Here is a 19139-nt window from a genome sequence, read left to right as displayed (position 1 = left end):
AAAAAAAAAAAAAAGGAAAACCACATAATTGAGACCAACAACATGCAAATAATATCTTGCATTTTGATTTGCGATAGTGAGGCAACAAGCTAGGTTTTGATTCTTGAGGTGCAAATACAGTTAGAATATAAATCCTCTATATATAAAACGTTTTGGAAGAGCATAATACTGTTCATCATGAACAGTACACTCACTGTTCATTCGCTTTTTCACTTTAAACTTTACTCCTGCTTCCTCATCCTCCTGATTCTTCCTCCCTTTCTCATTTTTCTCCCCATTTGCGTCCTCCTTCCTTCACATCTTCACTAAAGTGAGTAAACGACTCTGATTTCTTTGTTCATAATCATTTTACTCTGTCTTCTCAAGGTTAGTTTTGCTTTTATTTGATGAAATCGTTTTCAGTTTCGATTCTCGCATTCAGTTTATAGGGTGTTCAATTATTTTTGGGTATGAACTAAATTTTTTGGGATTTTTTTATGAGAATTTAGTTTTTGATTTTCAAATAAAAATTCAGTTTTTTACTCTGGATTTTCATTAATTTTTTTAGGCTTTTAATTTATTAACGAATGAAAATTTAATTTTTTGGGTTAGTTTCGTTTTTAATTTATGCAAATTCAGGGAAACTTTAGTTTTGATTTTCATCTGAAATTCAGTTTTTAGGGTTTTCATTTATTTTTTGGGTATGAATTAAATTTTTGGGCTTTGATGAAATAGTTTGAATGGGTTTTCATTTTTTTAGTTAATTTCATCTGGTATCTGACGAATTCATGATTTTAGATCTCATTGTTATGTAATGTATGTGAGCTGAAGCTTAGTTTTTTTTTTTTTTTTTTTTTCTTTTTGTAGTTTCTTAGTTTTTCTTTTGTATTTTTGGGTTTGATTGTGGTAGTTTTGGGTGAAAAATTAGGGTTTTGATGCTCTACTTTGGTCCTTTACTTATCCATTGAAGTTTTTTCTTGACATTGTTATTTATGTTAATCCTGTGATTTTGTTGGCATGGCTTGTTTTCTTACTTCTATTTCAATTCTTTACCTTTGATTGCTTGAAGTACCATTTTTCTTTTGTGCTATCAACTTCACCTTGGTGTTGGTATCATTTTGTTCACCATCATTTATTATTATGAATTTTCTGATATTTCCAGTCTTAATCATTGTTAATTTCTTTAAAGTTTTCGGATGTCTATTGACTTGAGAATCTACACTTCTAGATATTTAGTAAGATATTTAGTTTGGGGTAAGGGTGGGGGATTAGGAACCTGTTGTGTACGTGACGGATGTTAAAGCAGTATGTAGTCCGTCCATGTAGCTACAGTATTTCCCAGCGTTGTGGTTTCTTTAGTTGTTTTAAGCTTTAGCTGTTGAGTTCTGATATGTTTTAAAGGATTTTATTCTTGAGGTCCTTGATTGATAGAAACTATCTTGTGGGTTGATGAAAATTGGTTGATTATTTTCAGTTGCAGTAAGTTAGTAGTTGCTATTAGGGTTTGAAAAGTTTGCATATGTTTTCATTCATCCATCTCCGAATTTTTATACTTATGCTTTGAGCATGGAAGTTACAATATCCATTTATGTTTTTATCTGTTTGCAGACACAATGATGAAATTTGCACCATTCAAGACTAATGTTGAACTTATTTATAAGCATGCTATCCCCATTCCAAATAGTGAGTGCTGCAAGAATTTGCAGCTTGGAGTGAGCTTTGCTGGTGGATACATTGCTGGTGCTTTCTGTGCTATTGTCTCTCATCTTGCCGACAACTTGTTTCATTCCTGAACATTGCAAAGGGAGCTGCTGTTGGTGATGTAAGGGCCTGTTTACATTTTCAAATAATCTTAAATAATGATCCTTGCTATTTCTACCTCCTGTTCATCTTCATATTTGCATTTTTAGTGGTATAGTGAATAATAAAATTCTACTCTCTCTATCCCTATGAGAATGCACCCAAATTATTTTAGGTGAAATTTAGTGAAAAGTGAAATTAGATTGGAGAATAAGACAAAAAAATAAGTGGATGATAGAAATGAGTGGTTAAGATACAGAGAGATAATAAGTTTGTGGATGAGATTTTAGAAATAAAGTGGGGTCATTGCCAAAAAGAAAAAGGGTGCAAAACGAGTGGGATAAACTGTGCAAATTGTGAAGGACAGAGGGAGTATTAAATAAGCGATCTTCAAAGATATATCCTTTTAGAGTGTTGGGCTAAGTCTAACTAGGATTTGTAACAGTAAATTTGAATCTCTTGCTGACATGTAAGTTTGCCTTAATTCTTGAAAATTGTTGCGTCCATATTGAAAAGATTTGCATTATAGGAGATATATTATGGGATTTCTTGGTTGTTTCTCCATGGGTCTTCTATAGCCTATAGGGGACAGAAAAGATTGTCTTGTTAGTCCCTTAAATGAGGTCTTTCATGAAGAGCTTTCAATGGTTCACTCTTGTGAGAGCTGTTCATGTTTTGTTTTAAAAGTTGGTTTACTAGTGGTTGCAAATGGTTATGGAAGTATGCAGTGGTGTGCGGGTTGTTTTAAAAGGCCATTGGGATATGCATTTATTGAGTTTGATGATAAAAAGAGATGCTCTTGATGCAATTCGAGCTCTTAATTGTATCTCCTCTTATTTTGATCGTGGTTTCATGTATTTAGGATTAAAGCTTTGGCATTTTCCGATTGTGGTTTTATTAAATTAATGAAAGTTGGAGTTTACTCATCTTGTAAATACGTTTTGTTTGATAAAACAAGTCATATGTTTATTTTTAGCGATTGAAGATTGAGCATCACATTAGTTGACTTGGGAATATTATGAGTCTGCTCACCTCCCTTTAATATGAGAGACCCTTTATGAGGAAATAATGAAAACATAAGGGCGCGGAGCAGTAAACTATCCTGGCTGGCTGTAATATGAAGTTTACATTGCTTTTGTAGAACAACATCCTCACGTAGCCACTTAATGAGATATTGTGCATTGATACAGTTTTCGCTTTTTCACATGATTGTGTGATATTACTTATGCTCTTTCCATTGGAAATTGGAAGAGGTACACGATCTGTTGAAAAAAAGTTATTTTTTGCCCAGTTGGTTCTTTATTTTTTTGCAGTTTGATTCTTGATTTTTTTTCAACTGTAACTCCCAGTATGTGCACAAATTAGAATGTGTATATGAGATTAAGCTATATGTGCAAAAATCAGAATGTGTATATAAATCAGAATGCTATAGAAGTTCATTTGCACAGTGTATATGTATATGAAGTAGACAATGTAGCTAATTTTCCTAATTTGTAAATGAATTAAGTTCAGAATGTATATGAATGTATATGAATGTTATTGAAATCACAGTGTATACTGAAGTTCTGAATTAAGTTCTAAATGTTACTGATTTGTAAATGAATTAAGTTATTGGGGTGTTAATGTCAATTGTATGCTCGTATGAGATGCTTATCTCAGCTATTTGCGTGAAGTTTCTATTGTACTGGTGCCATCACATTCTATTAAGCCGTGATAATTCGTCATATAATTTTCACCGTGGCCCACTCGTGTGGATACGGGAGACCCATGGGCTTGAGCCTACAAATCCACTAGTTAAGAGCGTTGACTTGCACATACACTTGGTGAGGTTCATTATTTTCCAAAACCATATGGTGGTAGGAAGATTAGCTCACCCACTATATACGTAAGTCAACAACTCACTATTTTATCGACGTGGGATCTTGTCTCACATGTGAAGTATTTCCAACACTCCCCCTCACATGTAAGCCACATCATACCAAGAACCACCTTCGGCTCCGATACCATATTAAGCCGTGACAATTCGTCACATAATTTTCACCATGGCCCACTCATGTGGACACGGGAGACCCGTGGGCTTGAGCCTACAAATCCACGAGTCAAGAGCGTTGACTTGCACATACACTTGTTGAGGTTCATTATTTCTCAAAACCATATGGTGGTAGGAAGATTAGCTCACCCACTATATATGTAAGTCAACAACCCACAATTTTATCGACGTGGGATCTTGTCTCACATGTCAATTTTAAGTGGTGGTGGTGGTGGTGGTTCACTGCCGCCTGTCATATTTCGGGGGTTAAAAAAAACGCTCTGATACCATGAAAGACTGTATTGAAGAAGGAAGCTTGATTGTCTCCGTTTCCATTCAATATGCATAACTATATATTTACAAGATAATAGGCAAGGGAATCAATCAAGATAATTGGCTACCTAATTTAGATTAAGCCATATATAGCAAATATATCCCAAAATATATTCATCCCATATTTATCTTATTACATTCTCTTACGCGGTTATGCCTCAGCATCCACTTAAATTTGTCTTTAGTTTTCTAATAGACCTCACTGGCTCAAATTTATTTATCTAAATAACATTTGGCTGATAATGTCATACCATTTCCTTGATACACTTTCCAGACAAGAATATGCTAGCCGACAATTTTAACAATGATGAGAAATACAAACTCAGAAGGCTCGAGATCACCGACAAAAGGAAGGGTTTTATAAAGCTGCTACAACAGCTGAGTCTCAAACAAGGAATTTGAAGATAGATTTTGTAGAGATGTATCTGAGGGCGATGACCATGTTATATGTGTTATAGAAGATGGTGACATAGGAAAGATTGTAGCTACGGGAATTTGAGATTGGTTATTCAGGTCTTTAGGCCCGATTATAAGTAGGTGTTTTAAGTCGGATTATTTTTTCCAATTTTCATCTTAGCTAAGATCAAGTCGAAAATAAATGGGTTCGGATCGATTGTGTCACATGTGCTTACCTCCGGATAGTCATAGCGTATGCTGTACTTGTATGGTCAACTTTCTCATTTGCTGGTTATTTTGCAACTTGTGAATTTGGAAATTAATTTTATCAAAATTTTATAATCACCCAACTTTGTTAATCCCACTTACAGCAGGAGTAATGGGGAATATTGTATCATTTGCAATAATGGTACCTAAAGAATTAATTCCTCAAAGAATGCAAGCTTGTGCACAAGAAAGATCTTGGGAGGTATTAGTTAAAATTTTCGAAAAAGATTGTTTTAGGATTGTATGCTGGTTAATCTGCTACATTGTTGAGGAATTTGTCTTCTGGGGTTTTAAATTTCTCGTTGTTCGAGGGGTTTAAAGCGGCGGTTTTAAACCACTCAAACAAGGAGAAGATGACACCATTGGAGTGTGTTTGTTGTGGAGCATTAGTTGGGTGATTTCAGCTTCATCGACAACTTTGAATGTGACCAAGACTAAGTTGATGACTCAAGTTCTTGGTGATGGTGTAAATAAGGTTGCTGCTACATTGAGTGGAGTTAGTACCATTGTTAAACTGATTATAATGGATGAAGGATGGATTGGTTTTACTAGAGGAATGGGTCCTAGAGTTGTTCATAGTACTGGTTTTTGTGCAATTAGGTACTTTTGCTTTTGAGATTGCTAGGCTTGCTATCATGGAGCAGTATATTAAGCATAAAGAATAGTCTAAGGATATGGTGGCTTCTGCTCCTTTTTGATACAGGAGATTTCAATCTTCTCAGGATGTGAACCTACATTCGTCAAAAACAAATTATTGTCGGTTATTTTTGGATCATTTTAAACAAATTGCAAATTCGGAAAGTGGATTAGCCGGTGAATTATATTGCAGGACGCTAAATGCCTTTTTTATGTTTGGAGTACTTTTTGTTATCTTTGATTGAAAAATTATTTCTTGGTTTTTGTTACGTTGATTACGTTAATAGAGTTGTAAACATTCAAGCTTTGAAGAAGAGAATGGCTAATAAATTCAAAATTAGTTTCATGCTAATTTTTCAGCTGGACGAAGTAGCTAATGATATTAGAGTCGGCACAACAGGCTTGAAATTAAGACGAAGTGCCTGACACATATAACGACTTTAATATTTTTCACCCTTCACCACACATTAACATTTTAATATTTTTATTCGCATTATTCTTAATAAAAATATATAAAATTATTATATTTAATAGTGTAACTTACGTAGACGATCCCACGACTAATAAAGATAAAAAAGAATAATGCTTAGCATGTGCATACATGCATGCACCTACATTATATTTGGTGTGGAGGAGATTGAAAATGAAAATAAAAGCATGTTAGATAATTAATCAGAGCTGAATTTAGAATTCAAACTATAAAGATATTTTACATTAGTTATTAAATGTTGAATGTTAAGCACTTTTAATTTTTATGTTGTATTACAATGTATAAAATCTTTCAGTTTCATAATATTGATTAAATTTGACTTTTTTGCTCAAATGTTAAGTATGATTTGAGTTTTAGTATTTATAAATATATTTTCATAATATTGGATGGACTCTCTTACGTTATTTTTTTTGCTTTTTAAATTCTGTTATTGTATATTTGGTAATTTGAAATTCATTTCCAAATATTGAATTGAGCCAAATATTATGGTTGGCAAATTTTAAATTTAAAAATGTAAAATTGAGTTAATTCCATAGAATTACAATAATAATGTAAAATTTGGTCAAGCATTAAAATTTGCAAATTCCAAGTATATGAGTGTGATTTACAATTCTTAAATTTGAATATCAAAATTAAATTTCTTATTTTCAAATGAATTCTATGTTACCAAATATTATTTTAAATTTTTTACATTTTAAAAATTTTAGTGGAGTCATAACATCCCATGTTCCTTTGTAGGTTCACTATTGTGATTGAACAAGAGGATGTCGAGTATTATCATCTTATGTTCAGCAATAAAATAATGCGAATAATGAGTGTTTTCTCAAGGAATGAATTATGTTTCTCAACACCCTTTAAAATTTAATTTTATTATATACTAAATAGTATATACTACTTCTAGAAAGAAGAGAGATTAATATAAAATAAAATAAAATAAACATCAAATTATAGGAGTCTATTAATTTATTTTATTATTGTTATATCTTAAAATTAATTGGTATCAAAGTGAAATTATACTATGTGATTACTTCTACCTCATAATCCCATTTGAATATCTAAAAATTAGTGTTGAATAGAGTATGATTTTCTTTATTTCTAAAAATAAAGAAATACTAATTCAACATAGACTTTTACCAAGCTAAATCTCAAAAACAATTAAAAGGTGAATCTAACCTTGGTAACGTTAAAGATAAAGTTCCTTAATCTTGTAACACGTTTTGTATTTCTAAATTAAGAATAACAAAATGTGGGTTTAAAGAATTGCAACTCGATCAAAAAATAAGAACTCTAAAGAATAATGCAATCTAAAATGAAATCTCTCTTGTATAATTTTTCTCTTTAACAAATTTTGCAAGCTTGTTGGTTGAAAAAATTGTGTGTCTGTTGAATCGTTGCTTCTTAAACTATAACTTTAACTTCAACGACTTCTTTTCATCTGACTATCGAGCATATTCAAAAACATTTAAATTTCTTTACTTACGAATAGAATCACAAAAATAATTTAAAATAAACACAATTTAAATAGACAACAATAATAACCTACATGTATCCGATTGAACCTATTTAAAGTTATTCAAAAATTTATACCCTTGTAAGGGTTTAGGTTATGTGTTGTAGGTGATTTTGTTATGTGCTGTAGGTGTTTAAATTATTTATTGTAGATATTTTATGTTATATATTATAGAAGTATATGTTATGTACTGTAAGTATTTAAGCTGTTTGGTGTAGAAATTTATATTATGTGTTATAGGTGTTGATATGTCTACTTTAATATACAAAATACGTACTAAAAATTTAACATGTATTTTGTAAGATACATGCGCATAATAAATATTTTTTAAATGAATTAAATTGAACTTTAAAAATAGTCTGTCGAAAGACTGTCTCAGCCAACCCTACTAAAAAATCATTTCAAATCATCTTCTAAACGCACCCTTAAATGTCACAAACAATAGCCGTGTATTCGTAGATGTCAGTCAATTGAACACAGGCTGACCATGGAGAAGATCAGAAAAATGCATCAAAATCTTATCTATTCTTGTAATCCTCTTCTACGAATCGCTCGTCAATGCTCCTTTTACTCTTCAATCAACCCACAAATTTGTTATCAACATGTTAACCCACAACAATCATCAAACCAAATAAGAAACCCTAATCCCCAAAATGACTTACGATCATCCTCATCACCCTTAATTGCTTCTCGAACTCGAATCCAGAAGCTAATATCTTCTCAATCAGACCCTCTTTTAGCTAAAGAAATCTTTGATTTAGCTTCTCATCAACCCAATTTCCAACATTCTTACTCCACTTACCACACTCTAATCCTCAAACTTGGAAATGCTCGTCAATTTTCCCTCATGGAAAAGCTTCTTCTACAATTAAAGAAATTGCAATTATCTACAAACCCAGTTTTGTTTTCTCGATTAATTTGCATTTACGGTGATGCCCAGATGCCAGAAAAGGCTCTTAAGACATTCTACAGTATCATTGATTACAATTGTAAACCGACATCAAAACACCTAAATGATGTTTTAAGTGTACTTGTAGCTCAACGTGGGTTTATTAGACCTGCTTTTGATCTTTTTAGGAGTGTCCATAATTTTGGAGTAACCCCAAATGTGAAATCTTACAATATTTTGATGAGGGCATTTTGCAGTAATGATCAAATTAGTGTTGCATACAAGCTGTTCAATGAAATGTTTAAAAGAGAAATTTTGCCCGATGTTGAATCTTACAGGATTTTGATGCAGGCATTGTGTAGAAAAAGTCAGGTGACTAAAGCTATGGATTTGTTGGATGATATGCTAAACAAAGGTTTTGTGCCAGATACATTGAGCTATACTAGTTTATTGAACAGTCTGTGCAGGAAAAAGAAGCTAAGGGAGGCTTATAAGCTGCTATGTAGAATGAAAGTTAAAGGGTGTAATCCAAATCTTACACATTATAATACTGTTATGCTCGGTTTGTGTCGGGAGGGGCAAGCACTCAATGCTATTAAGGTTTTAGATGATATGTATTCTAATGGGTGTTTGCCAAATTTGGTGTCATATAGGACATTAGTTGGTGGATTAATTGATCAAGGGATGTATGATGAGGCGAGGAAGTATATAGAGGAAATGGTTTCGAAAGGTTGTTCGCCACATTTTTCGATTACTCATTCGTTGATCAAGGGTTTGTGTAATGTTGGTAGAGTAGAGGATGCATCTAGTGTGCTTGGAGAAGTTTTGAAGTATGGTGAAGCACCATATATTGGAACATGGGAAGAAGTTATACCTAGGATTTGTGAGGTAGAGGATGTATGTAGATTGGATAGGTTAGTGAATGAGGTGAATAAGGTGCAGTTAAAACCTCATACAAGAATATTAGAGGCAGGTGCAGCCTTAGAGGAGTATTTGATCAAGAAGATACAAACTAAATACAGGAAAAAAATGAGGTTTTCTTGTTAAATTATGATTGCTTCCTGCACACTTGATGTTTTCCTGGGTTGAAAATGTGATTATAGGACATTATCAGTGTGATATCTCGAGTTGAATTTTAGAAAGGATTGATAATACATATTCAATATTAACAAGGTGCATCTGATTTTCAAGAGAATTCATTTGATAAGAACTCTGCAGTTGAATCTGCTTGGTGGGAAGGTTGGGAGACCTCTTGAGAAGTTTTAGGATGGGGGACTTCCTGAAAAGTTTTCTCGAGTGCGTAGAGTGATGCCAAGGTCCGCCGGAAGGATTTGTGTTGGTCCAGTTTACAGCTCTCATCGATAATCAGATGGGGACGAGGTGTTCCTGTTTGTCATCAAGTCAGTTCCAAGTGAAAGCTTCATTACTAGATTCGATCCCAGAACATTGCATGGAAAAAAAATACTTACTCGAACCGAGAATTTTAGTTTTATTTACGAATAGTGATAATTATAGCTTACTAGTACAATACCCTTGCCATGCACGGTATGTATAACTTTATATTTGTATCAAGTTTTTTATAATCATATTTTTCTTGTTAGAAACTTAAATTTGTTGAATTTTAGCCTTTTTTACCCATCAATTACAACATTGACAATAAAGATAAAATGTACTTCATCCGCATGGTTTAGCACACGTTTTATAGATTTCTATACAACTTTTTATTTTTGTCAAAGAAATACTAACTATTTAGATTCAGTGTATACACTAGATATACTTATAGGCATAAAACAGATTCTTAACTAAAATTTACCCTTTTAATATAAGCATTTTTAACTAAGCTGAATGATTTGAAAAGCAATTAAACGAAAAATAAAATTCAACACTTTTTTATCAAACCCATATAAAAACCCCTATTACACGTGACATTGTCTAAATTTAAAGCCAAAAATAAAAAATTGAAATTTATATTTAATCATAAAAGTCTCAAATTCACGATATCTCTAATCAATTTGAAAACCTAAAAAATCTTAATTTCACAAACTGTAAATTGTAAACCATATTTTTTGAAAAATTGAAATTAAAAGCCCCAAATATACTAATTTTTAGACCGAAATTGACTCAAACAAAATATAATCACACTATATACCTTACAGAAGCTTAAATTTATTTGTATTCTATATGGTAGAACTCTTTTTTTTGTCTTCAAAAACTCCCAACATATATCAAAGAAATAATCATGAAAAGGTTTTTTCATAAAATAAAGAGAAACATAAATAAATGGAAAAAAGAAATAAAAATAAAGAGGGATGCACATTTGAGAGAAAGCTTATAGAATAAATATAGTAATTATCCTTTTCGAAAGATACTACCATTCTACCAATTCATGAAAAAGCCAAGTATGTAACTAGCTTTCAAGGGAAGCTTTAAAATTAGCCTAATTTACCCTTATAATGAGATACGCAAAGATGCGTTCTCAAATTTATTTTACAAGATACACGTGGCATCTTCTTATTATTTTTTAGTTTTTCTTCTCAATACAACACATGCATAGTGGATGTTATATTAGATAATTACTATGACACTCGTAAAAGAGCATCTAACACTTTAGAGTAAAGAGTTTATATTCATACTAATGTAATAACCTACGCAATGCACATATTTTTAAATGTATTAACATGTAAAAAAAAATATTATCTGTAGTTTTTTATTTAAAATTTTACAATAAAAATTCAAGAGTAGTTCATAATTGATTTACCTGTAATCAATTTTTAAAAATATACCTAAAATTATAAAGACATATAATGTTGTAATTATACCACTTTTGAATACTTTACTAAAACAATTTGTTATAGGGACTTAATTGTCACAAATGATCTTTGATATGGTACTAATTATCTTTTTTTAATTTTATATAGATTTCAAATTCTAGTTGTAAAGTTAATGCCACATAAGCACAACACCTATAATATTTGGCAAGAATGCTATAAATATGACATTTATCATTTAACAACTCTTTTATTTAATTGTATGATGTCACATTCTTCTTTTCAACAATTAGTGGCCGTGGTCTAAACAGGAAAAAAAATAAAAAATGACTGAAATTTGGGATTGTATTGTGAGCCTTGTTTTCATTGGTGTATTTTTCTAAGAAAGCATCATGAAATTGCGTTTTTTCAAATAGAAAGAGGAAACATATTATCCTTTTGTAAAATTGCATATGACATTTGCTATAAAGGATGAATTTGAAACTGTTATGGAATATAATGATAAGGCTGTACAGACGAAAGCGTATATGCTTAGGTAGAAGTCACTTATTGAGATTGAGTTACTAAAAATTGTCATATTGTTTCATCTAATGCAAATTGTAGTGTTAACTATATGTATATTGTAGTATTAGTGAGGAGCCTGAATTATTTTGCCAATGCAACACTAAAACCATTAAACTAGTTAAGTTGCACTAAAATGGACACGGACACGACACGGGTACGGGAAAACACCAACTTAAAAATGGCGGACACGGGGACACGAAAATGGTAATATAATAAGTATATCAAATTAAAGATAATTTTGCAATCTTTCATTTGATATATGTAAATAAACACTTTAAAAACATAAAACTCACATAAAATGCATATAAGTACCTAATAAACAACATGAGTATTTAAAAATAGTCATACAAACCAAATCAAAGAAAACCAAATAAATAGGTAAATTTAAGTTTGATCATCACAGCAGACAGGCAGTAGTACCGACAACGTCTGTGATGGAGCAGGCGAGAAGCAGTCGGCGCCCGGCGGTGGCGTGGTGCGGCCGTGCGGGAGGGCGGCAGTGACTAGAGGAAGAGTTTTTAGGTTTAGAGTGAGAAAGAGTGCGGGTCTGCAGGAGGGAGAAATTGAGTAACCAAACCCCTGTTTTCAAATATTTTTTTTTTACAAAAAAAAACACGTGGGGCACGTGTCCCTTTCGTGTCCTCGCCGTGTCCGTCGCATGTCCTTACCGTGTCCATGTGTCCGGAAAAATATTAAAATATTGGACACTTCATTTGGCGTGTCGAACACGGATTTTCGCGTGTCCGTGTCCGACAAGTGTTCCACACGCAACACGCAGGTCAGGGGCGTGTCCGTGCTTCCTAGTAAACTAGTAATCAAATGAGAAATTAACCACCTTTTTTATTTAAAACCAAAAACCTTTAAGTGTGAAAAAGGTTAATAGGGCATAAAGCCTTAATATCAAGTATCAACCAAGCATAAGCTAAAGACAAAACCCTTAAGATAACAAATGAAGTTTAATGTGGGCAACTACTCTACAAAGGCATAACATTTATGATTGGCAAGTGCTTCAAAAACCAATTCTACATAGTTTCCAAATTGTTCTAAATTAAGGAGGAGTCTGATTTTGCTATAAAAAACAATTACATTGAAGGCATATTCAGAGCTTGCAATACATCCTTGAACTCGAAGTCACGAGTCTGTTTGTTGAATAGTTCCACCAACTTGTACCTCGTATCATTGACGTAAAAGGATTGAGTGGTCTCTATAAGCCATTTTGCCTCTTCATCGGTGAGCTTGCTAGAGAAGACTATATCACCACGAACAAGTACCAAGTCTTTGCTATCGGCAAATTCTGTGTAATGTGCAACAGTGAAATAGGGGGAGGCTTGAGTTCCCCGAGCTTTATAATCTTCCAGCCCGGTGAAAATCATGTGTGGGATCTTCACTGTAAAAGAGTCGGTGAGAAGCTTGAATTAATGATGCTAAACTTGAAGAATCACATAATTGGCAAATAGATTTGATGCTAAATCAAGGAAATAGCAGAATTTAGTCGCTATTACATAAGAAAAAAAGATAGAAAATGCTATATTTTAGGCATGGTTTTGTGAAATTGAACACGTTAAGCAAAGGATGGAAAGGAAGGTGAAGAAACAAACCAACACACAACAAACAAACAATGTAAACACGAGACTAGTGTTTTGGGTGAGTTCTCTAGTTTATTCTATACCACAAACATACTCTAGTGTTTAGTTGCACTCCAATGCTCTTCCTTTGACCATTGGAGCATTCTTTATACGCCAAAGGCATCAAAGAAATCATTCCTCAGATTTTCAAAGTCGTATGCATGCCGCCAAGACACCAAAAATGAGGTTCTAACACTATGTTCTGGTTCAAGCACAAAAGTGCTAATTCGACCACCCTTAGTGCTTTCTCGAGCAATCATGGTGCTTGAACGGAACATACTTCTGATAGCTTGTGCTCGCTGGTCGTTTGAGCATTTTGGTAGCTCATTCAAGCAGCCTTTCTCCGAGCCTACTGCCCATCTCTTTTCATCACATATTCACATTCAGCTATGCAACTCCCTTAATCACTTAGACCACTTAGCACAACATATTCATGCCTAACTCCATGCTCGAGCTCTCCATGAACATGTTTACTCAACCAACTTTCACTTTGGCTCAAATGAGCCAATTTCAAATTTTTCAAGCTATCATTGTTTGGGTGTTCACTAGTAATGTATAAGCATCCTCTTTGGAAGATTTGAGTCTTAAATCAGCACATGGCATCACGATCTAGGAAGAAAAAGATGAAGTGTCAAACAAAACTCAAAAGATGAATGTCGATGCTGACATTTTTCCCCTATATATTTCTGTTTACATTCCAAGCCCCCTTCTAATTGGTCTGACAGAACATTCTGAAAGGAAAATGGTCTTCCATGAAAACAGGTTCGGGAACAAGCATAGATAAAGATCAACTATACATGTTTTGTATCATTTATGAAAGTGAGAAAGAAAATGCAAATGAAGGGATGCATACAAGGGGAGAAAAAGGAAAGTTAGGAATGATGATGATACGGCATCCTTCCTTCAAAAAGAAAATGTTTCCACCCTTGGGAAAATAGATTACAAGCTTTAAGCATAGTGCAAAAATACGGCAACGGTCGCGATCACGGTAACGATACGCCGATGCGGTAACAGGAGTGATGCGGTTATCATAACGCCTAATTTTAGTCAAAAGTTTAAGATATCTCTTGAAACAGCCCAAACAAGATTTTTTTACCCCTTTACGACAGTGAATATTGTGTTGGAAAATATATTGGTTCGGTTATTTTGAAAACCTTTACAAGTTGGCCGATGCAATGCGATGCTGCCATGTTTTTACACTATGCCTTGTAAGTAATACTTTTATCTTCTCCACATTCAACAACTAAACGAAAAATTGGGAAAACTATCTTATAACCTGTAGAGAACTATTTTTCAGCCTATACAAACCAAACAAAAGAAATTAAACAAAATGTCCTCCAGGAAAACTTTTTATGTCAAACCAAATATTCTCCTAATCTGAATTCTGAAAAGTTTCCTTCAACCAGTTATAGGCAGTAAGCAAGTAACCCAAATTCAGCTCAGCATGTAGAAGCTCTTAGACAAGGGGAAGAAACAACAGACTTAATGAAACTTCAACATTTTAGATTAAATACAAGTTAAAGACTCAAAATCTAACTAGGATTTTCCTGTAAACACTCATTTGCCACAAAAGCAAAAACCGAAATTCAGGCATTGGAATTCAACATCCCTGCTAACTGACAGTCAGAAAGTAGTCATGAAAAATAAGCCTTAAACCACAAAACTTGAGGTCATAAGAATCCTTACCAATTGAGCTAAGCTTAGATTGTTAACATAATGCTTAAATAAATACTCTGCTGTTTATAGAGCATAGTATGTAAGTTAGGAGAGTTCTATAGTGTCATGTTACATGTTAACAGATAGATTACAATGTCTAGTCTCATTCCTTGTCAATTCAGCTAAAGCAGGCAGATATCTTCAACTAAACTTTTGTTAAAACATGACCTTTTCTAATTCACATTCACCCCACCCTCTTTTGTTTAGCCCCTCTTTCAATGAGCAAATAAACTGCGTCATTTCCAACCGCAGCCCACTTAAAAATGGACATTGTCATGCACTGTCGGTGATGTGGTTGCTGTACCGCAAATATCGGCCTAAACCATGACATATTGCTTGGAAAGACCTAAAATCCAGGGTTTTTTACACGTTTACGATGAGGGTAATACCGGTTGGGCAAATTTGAAAACCTTTACGATATGGCCGATACGATACAATGCGGCCTTGTTTTTATATATGGTTGTATACGAGGAATGTTGCCGTTCCAAGCCAATACCTCTAATTTTTCTTTTCCATTTTTTTGCAAATTTTAATAAATCCAAAGCCTTAATCCCAATAATCAACCTATGGAGTCATGAACCAATATGGCCTAAGAGTAATCATTTAATATAAACTCATTGCAAACAAGTCAAAAACAAGCAAAGATTGCAAACAAGTCAAAAACAATCATAAACAGAAGCATATTGCAAACTCAAAAACAATCATAAACAGAAGCATATTGCAAACAAGTCAAAAACAATCATAAACAGAAGCATATTGCAAACAACTCAAAAACAAGCAAAGATTGCAAGCAAAAGTTGTTCCAATCACGGAAAAGCCTAAGAGTAATCATTTAATATAAACTCATATCTCATACAGTTAACTATATGACTAAGGTCTAGTCGTGAGACTAGCCCAAGAAGTAAAATAGTTTATCTTTCAACGATATCAAGCAAGGGACAAACCTTGGGAAAACATGGTTGTATATCCACTTCCTCTCCACAAGGGAATGACAAAATATTGACTACAATACAAAAAACAGACATTAAAAGAAAGCATTATAATACAAAGCAACTGGATGAACAATGCTACAAGGAAGTACCAATCAGCAGCTCTTTGCTCGAATAATCGGTACAAACTCGTTTTCATGGAAGCGCCAATATGACCTCTTCCCAAGTGAAACTGACAAAGTAGGAAAACACTCATTAACTGCAGATCAAAGCCACTTGAAATAAAGAAAAGAAACAGTATTTGTATTCTGCAAGATTTGGGATAATATAACATGAAAGTAAGAACAGGTTATCTTTTAGACTTTTAAGTATAAATATGCATATATAAGATAAGTATGAAGACCCAATCAACCCAAAAATTGAAAAGAAGTTGGATAATATCAGTATATTATCACCTATTACAATCATAACCAGACAGGTGTAACTTAGGTATATTAAATAGGGGTATAACTTTAAGTGACCTGAATTAATCACGTGTTAAGGCAATGAGAGAAGGATTGAGAAACAGTAAGTGAAAATACGGGATTGAGAGAAGGATTGTTGTATTAATTAATCAAGCACTTTGAGTGGCTTTCACTTCAAAATAGCCATAGGTATTACATATCTAAAAACATGAGAGATTACACATTACAATCCCATAGTATATATAATACTTCTACTCATCCATGTCTCTCTATAAACAGCAAAATACTACTAAGGTACTAACACAAGCACTACTAAATAAGAAAAAGCATTTCCCACTAACTTCATGTTATCCTTGCTCGACCTTCTTGTCCCCTTCCAAGAATAAGTGAATCTCAGTTGTGGTCCCCCTCTTGATTCATTACACAAAGCTTCATTAAATTGACGCAAAATTGATTTTCTAAGCAATCAAATGTCGAGGGGTTGACAGCCAGTGGACACCCTGATACTCAACGTGTCGTCGACTAGGCGACTTGTAAACTGTAGCATTTACGTGTTCTTTGCTTTGGAAATGGTAAAATCTAGGGTTTTTGACCCTAGTGACGTGGAGTTAGGTGTTAGGTCAGGGTTTAAGAGGATCTCTATAAATAGAGTGTCCATATAGCTCAAAACATATACAAATCCAGTTCTAACCTATTCTCTCTAATAAACTCTCTTTCTCAGTGAAAAAACTTGCAATCTTTCTCTGTGATCTTCTCCACTATCATTCTAATACTGAGCATTGAGTGAGGGCATTGCGTCAAAACCTTCACTAGCATGCATTGTATCTCGAAGCAAACTTCAATGTTCATCCCTAGACACCAAAGTGGGAGAAGTATTGCTTAAGGAAAGGTTTCATCCCGCCTTGAATGCAATTCAACTTTCCATAGCAATATTTTATATCAGTTATTTCAAGCTCGTTGTAATACAAAATTTGTGCATCTTGATCTCATTGGTGTTATAATATCTATTATTTTTACAACTAATAGGCAAAACTTTTGCTAAGAGCTTAGATTTAGGGCATAACAAGTCTTTCCCTTTCAATCTCAAAGAATCAAGGGATAAATGTTCTTCGGCAAAGTGCAGGTACATGAACGGCAACAACATTTAGGCCAAAGAAGATAAATGGCAACACTATACAGTAAGTTAAATGTTTGCTGTCATATCGTCTGAGCAGTGTAATCAACACCTCAGGAATAGAGTCCAAGTGCCTTGAACATGTAATCATATCAACAAATATCAATGGTGACCTCCCAAGACCCTATACATTTGTAAGTGCAAGTATAAAAGAATGCTAAACTCCAATGATTCGATCAAAATTACACATTTCTAAATCGACAAAGAAGATGACCCACGTTCTGCAGTATTATACCCTTAATTAACTAACCATCTCAAACAATCTGATTATATGGATTATGGACCTACAAAGCAAACTAGCACTTCAGCAAGAAATAATTAAGGGGGAAAACAACTGCGTTGCATCAATTACTATATCTTATAAGGACCCGCAAAGAAAATTAGCAATTCAGCAAGAAATAATTGAGAAAAAACAAAGTTGAAATGCATTACATCATCCCAAATTAAAGCAAGGTCCTCAGGAGACTTATTTTTAGCTCGTTCGAGATCCATGATCGAATTCAACGGTTTGACTTGCAGTGGAGAAAACCCAGAAGCAAATTTGGAAGTCCGAACAAAACCCAATGAAGTCCATTTAAGAAAACGCCCTGGTGTAACCTCTTGTACCGAAGGAGAACATAAAGTTTTGGTCACCACATTAGAAAGTGAAGATGCAAATCTACACAATCTTTGCATCGTAATATCCCCTTCCTGCCAAAAACTAAAAAATAATCAGTTACTCTACTTTAAATTCAGACCAAAACAAACAGAGTTCAACGAAAAAGTTTCACTCAAGCATTTCATCGAACAGGTTGTGGGCGCCAAATGTCCAATTTAGGGAGATTAACAAGCGACATGAGAAATTTCATATGAAGCATCCAATAGAAATTCAATGATCAAACAATCAATAACAGTCAACAACTAATTTAATTAGACTTAATTAAACCCTAATACACTCAATTTGTGAAAATCACAAAAAGAAACTTACTGAGATGCGAAATCTTTAGTGATTAACGGGTGGCAATTGTAATTTGCGAAGACGGTTGATGTGGAGCTGGTGGTGGGGAAAGTGTAGTCTGATACCGAGGCTGGGAAGAGAAGTTTAATGAGGTCATTGGCAACTCTTGGGTGGGGTGAGTAAAATGGGTTTTAAGGTTTGGTTTTAAAATCGAAAACAGTAGGGAATTGTGATTAATATTTATTTTTTTCTCAATTTATTTTAGAAATTGCCTGGGGACACGTGACATGTTGCAATTCCCTAAATTATGGCCCGTGCCACGAGCATGCAAAACACTCTAAAGTAATATGGCGCGCCCATGGCCCACTATAGTAGTTGGTTAGCCATAACGTGCCTTTCTATGTGGTCGTGTGTTGTCGTACCACAAGCAGGTCTAGATTGTGCCACACGCATGTTAGATATTATGGAGACTCGGTTTGACATTCTTGGCAAAGCAATCGAAAAGGTATTGTCGATGGTCAAGCAAATGAATATAACTTGTACGATAAATGAAAGCAAGTGCAACAACTAGTTACTTGCATTTTATTGCTATTGCACATCACAAATTCTCGTATGAGACGGTCTCACCGTGAG

The 19139-nt window shown here is 33.8% G+C and overlaps 2 protein-coding genes, 1 long non-coding RNA gene and 1 pseudogene across 4 annotated transcripts; 3 read left to right on the top strand and 1 right to left on the bottom strand.

Annotated features, from left to right (window-relative positions):
- The first annotated feature begins 28 nt into the window (after nucleotides 1–28).
- On the top strand, nucleotides 29–2705 carry LOC130810810 (uncharacterized). Its single transcript, XR_009041074.1, has 2 exons — nucleotides 29–366; nucleotides 1588–2705. It is a non-coding gene; the product is annotated as an uncharacterized LOC130810810 (long non-coding RNA).
- A 2017-nt stretch (nucleotides 2706–4722) lies between these two features.
- LOC130810809 (protein MITOFERRINLIKE 1, chloroplastic-like) lies at nucleotides 4723–6090 on the top strand (annotated as a pseudogene).
- Nucleotides 6091–7833: 1743 nt separating this feature from the next.
- Nucleotides 7834–10032, top strand: LOC130811130 (pentatricopeptide repeat-containing protein At4g01400, mitochondrial). Its single transcript, XM_057677311.1, has one exon. It carries the CDS (start codon nucleotides 7928–7930, stop codon nucleotides 9374–9376), a length of 1449 nt encoding a protein of 482 aa, XP_057533294.1. The 5' UTR covers nucleotides 7834–7927; the 3' UTR covers nucleotides 9377–10032.
- A 2599-nt stretch (nucleotides 10033–12631) lies between these two features.
- LOC130810207 (uncharacterized) lies at nucleotides 12632–18846 on the bottom strand. Of its 2 annotated transcripts, none has more exons than XM_057676186.1 (5): nucleotides 18537–18846; nucleotides 18002–18269; nucleotides 16084–16163; nucleotides 15947–16005; nucleotides 12632–13048 (listed from the first exon to the last, which is right to left on the bottom strand). In XM_057676186.1, the coding sequence occupies exons 2-5, from the start codon at nucleotides 18242–18244 to the stop codon at nucleotides 12744–12746; spliced, it is 687 nt and encodes a 228-aa protein (XP_057532169.1). In that variant the 5' UTR covers nucleotides 18245–18269; nucleotides 18537–18846; the 3' UTR covers nucleotides 12632–12743. The 2 variants fall into 2 exon arrangements, with proteins under 2 accessions (XP_057532169.1, XP_057532168.1); XM_057676185.1 differs by having other exon boundaries at nucleotides 18002–18259; nucleotides 18537–18844.
- Nucleotides 18847–19139: the final 293 nt, after the last annotated feature.

Source organism: Amaranthus tricolor, chromosome 4, assembly GCF_026212465.1.
Source record: "Amaranthus tricolor cultivar Red isolate AtriRed21 chromosome 4, ASM2621246v1, whole genome shotgun sequence".
NCBI lineage: Eukaryota > Viridiplantae > Streptophyta > Magnoliopsida > Caryophyllales > Amaranthaceae > Amaranthus > Amaranthus tricolor.
The sequence above is the reverse complement of the archived record's forward strand: the minus strand, read 5'-3'. Positions and strand labels throughout refer to the sequence as shown.

Excerpts from the sequence above, each read along its gene's own strand:
- LOC130810207 (XM_057676186.1), bottom strand. The coding sequence starts at position 18,244 with ATGCAAAGATTGTGTAGATTTGCATCTTCACTTTCTAATGTGGTGACC. Across the intron at positions 16,006-16,083 it reads GAGCAAAGAGCTGCTGATTG|TCAATATTTTGTCATTCCCT; the intron begins GTACTTCCTTGT and ends TTTGTATTGTAG. Across the intron at positions 13,049-15,946 it reads TACAACCATGTTTTCCCAAG|TGAAGATCCCACACATGATT; the intron begins GTTTGTCCCTTG and ends ACTCTTTTACAG.
- LOC130811130 (XM_057677311.1), top strand. The coding sequence starts at position 7,928 with ATGGAGAAGATCAGAAAAATGCATCAAAATCTTATCTATTCTTGTAAT.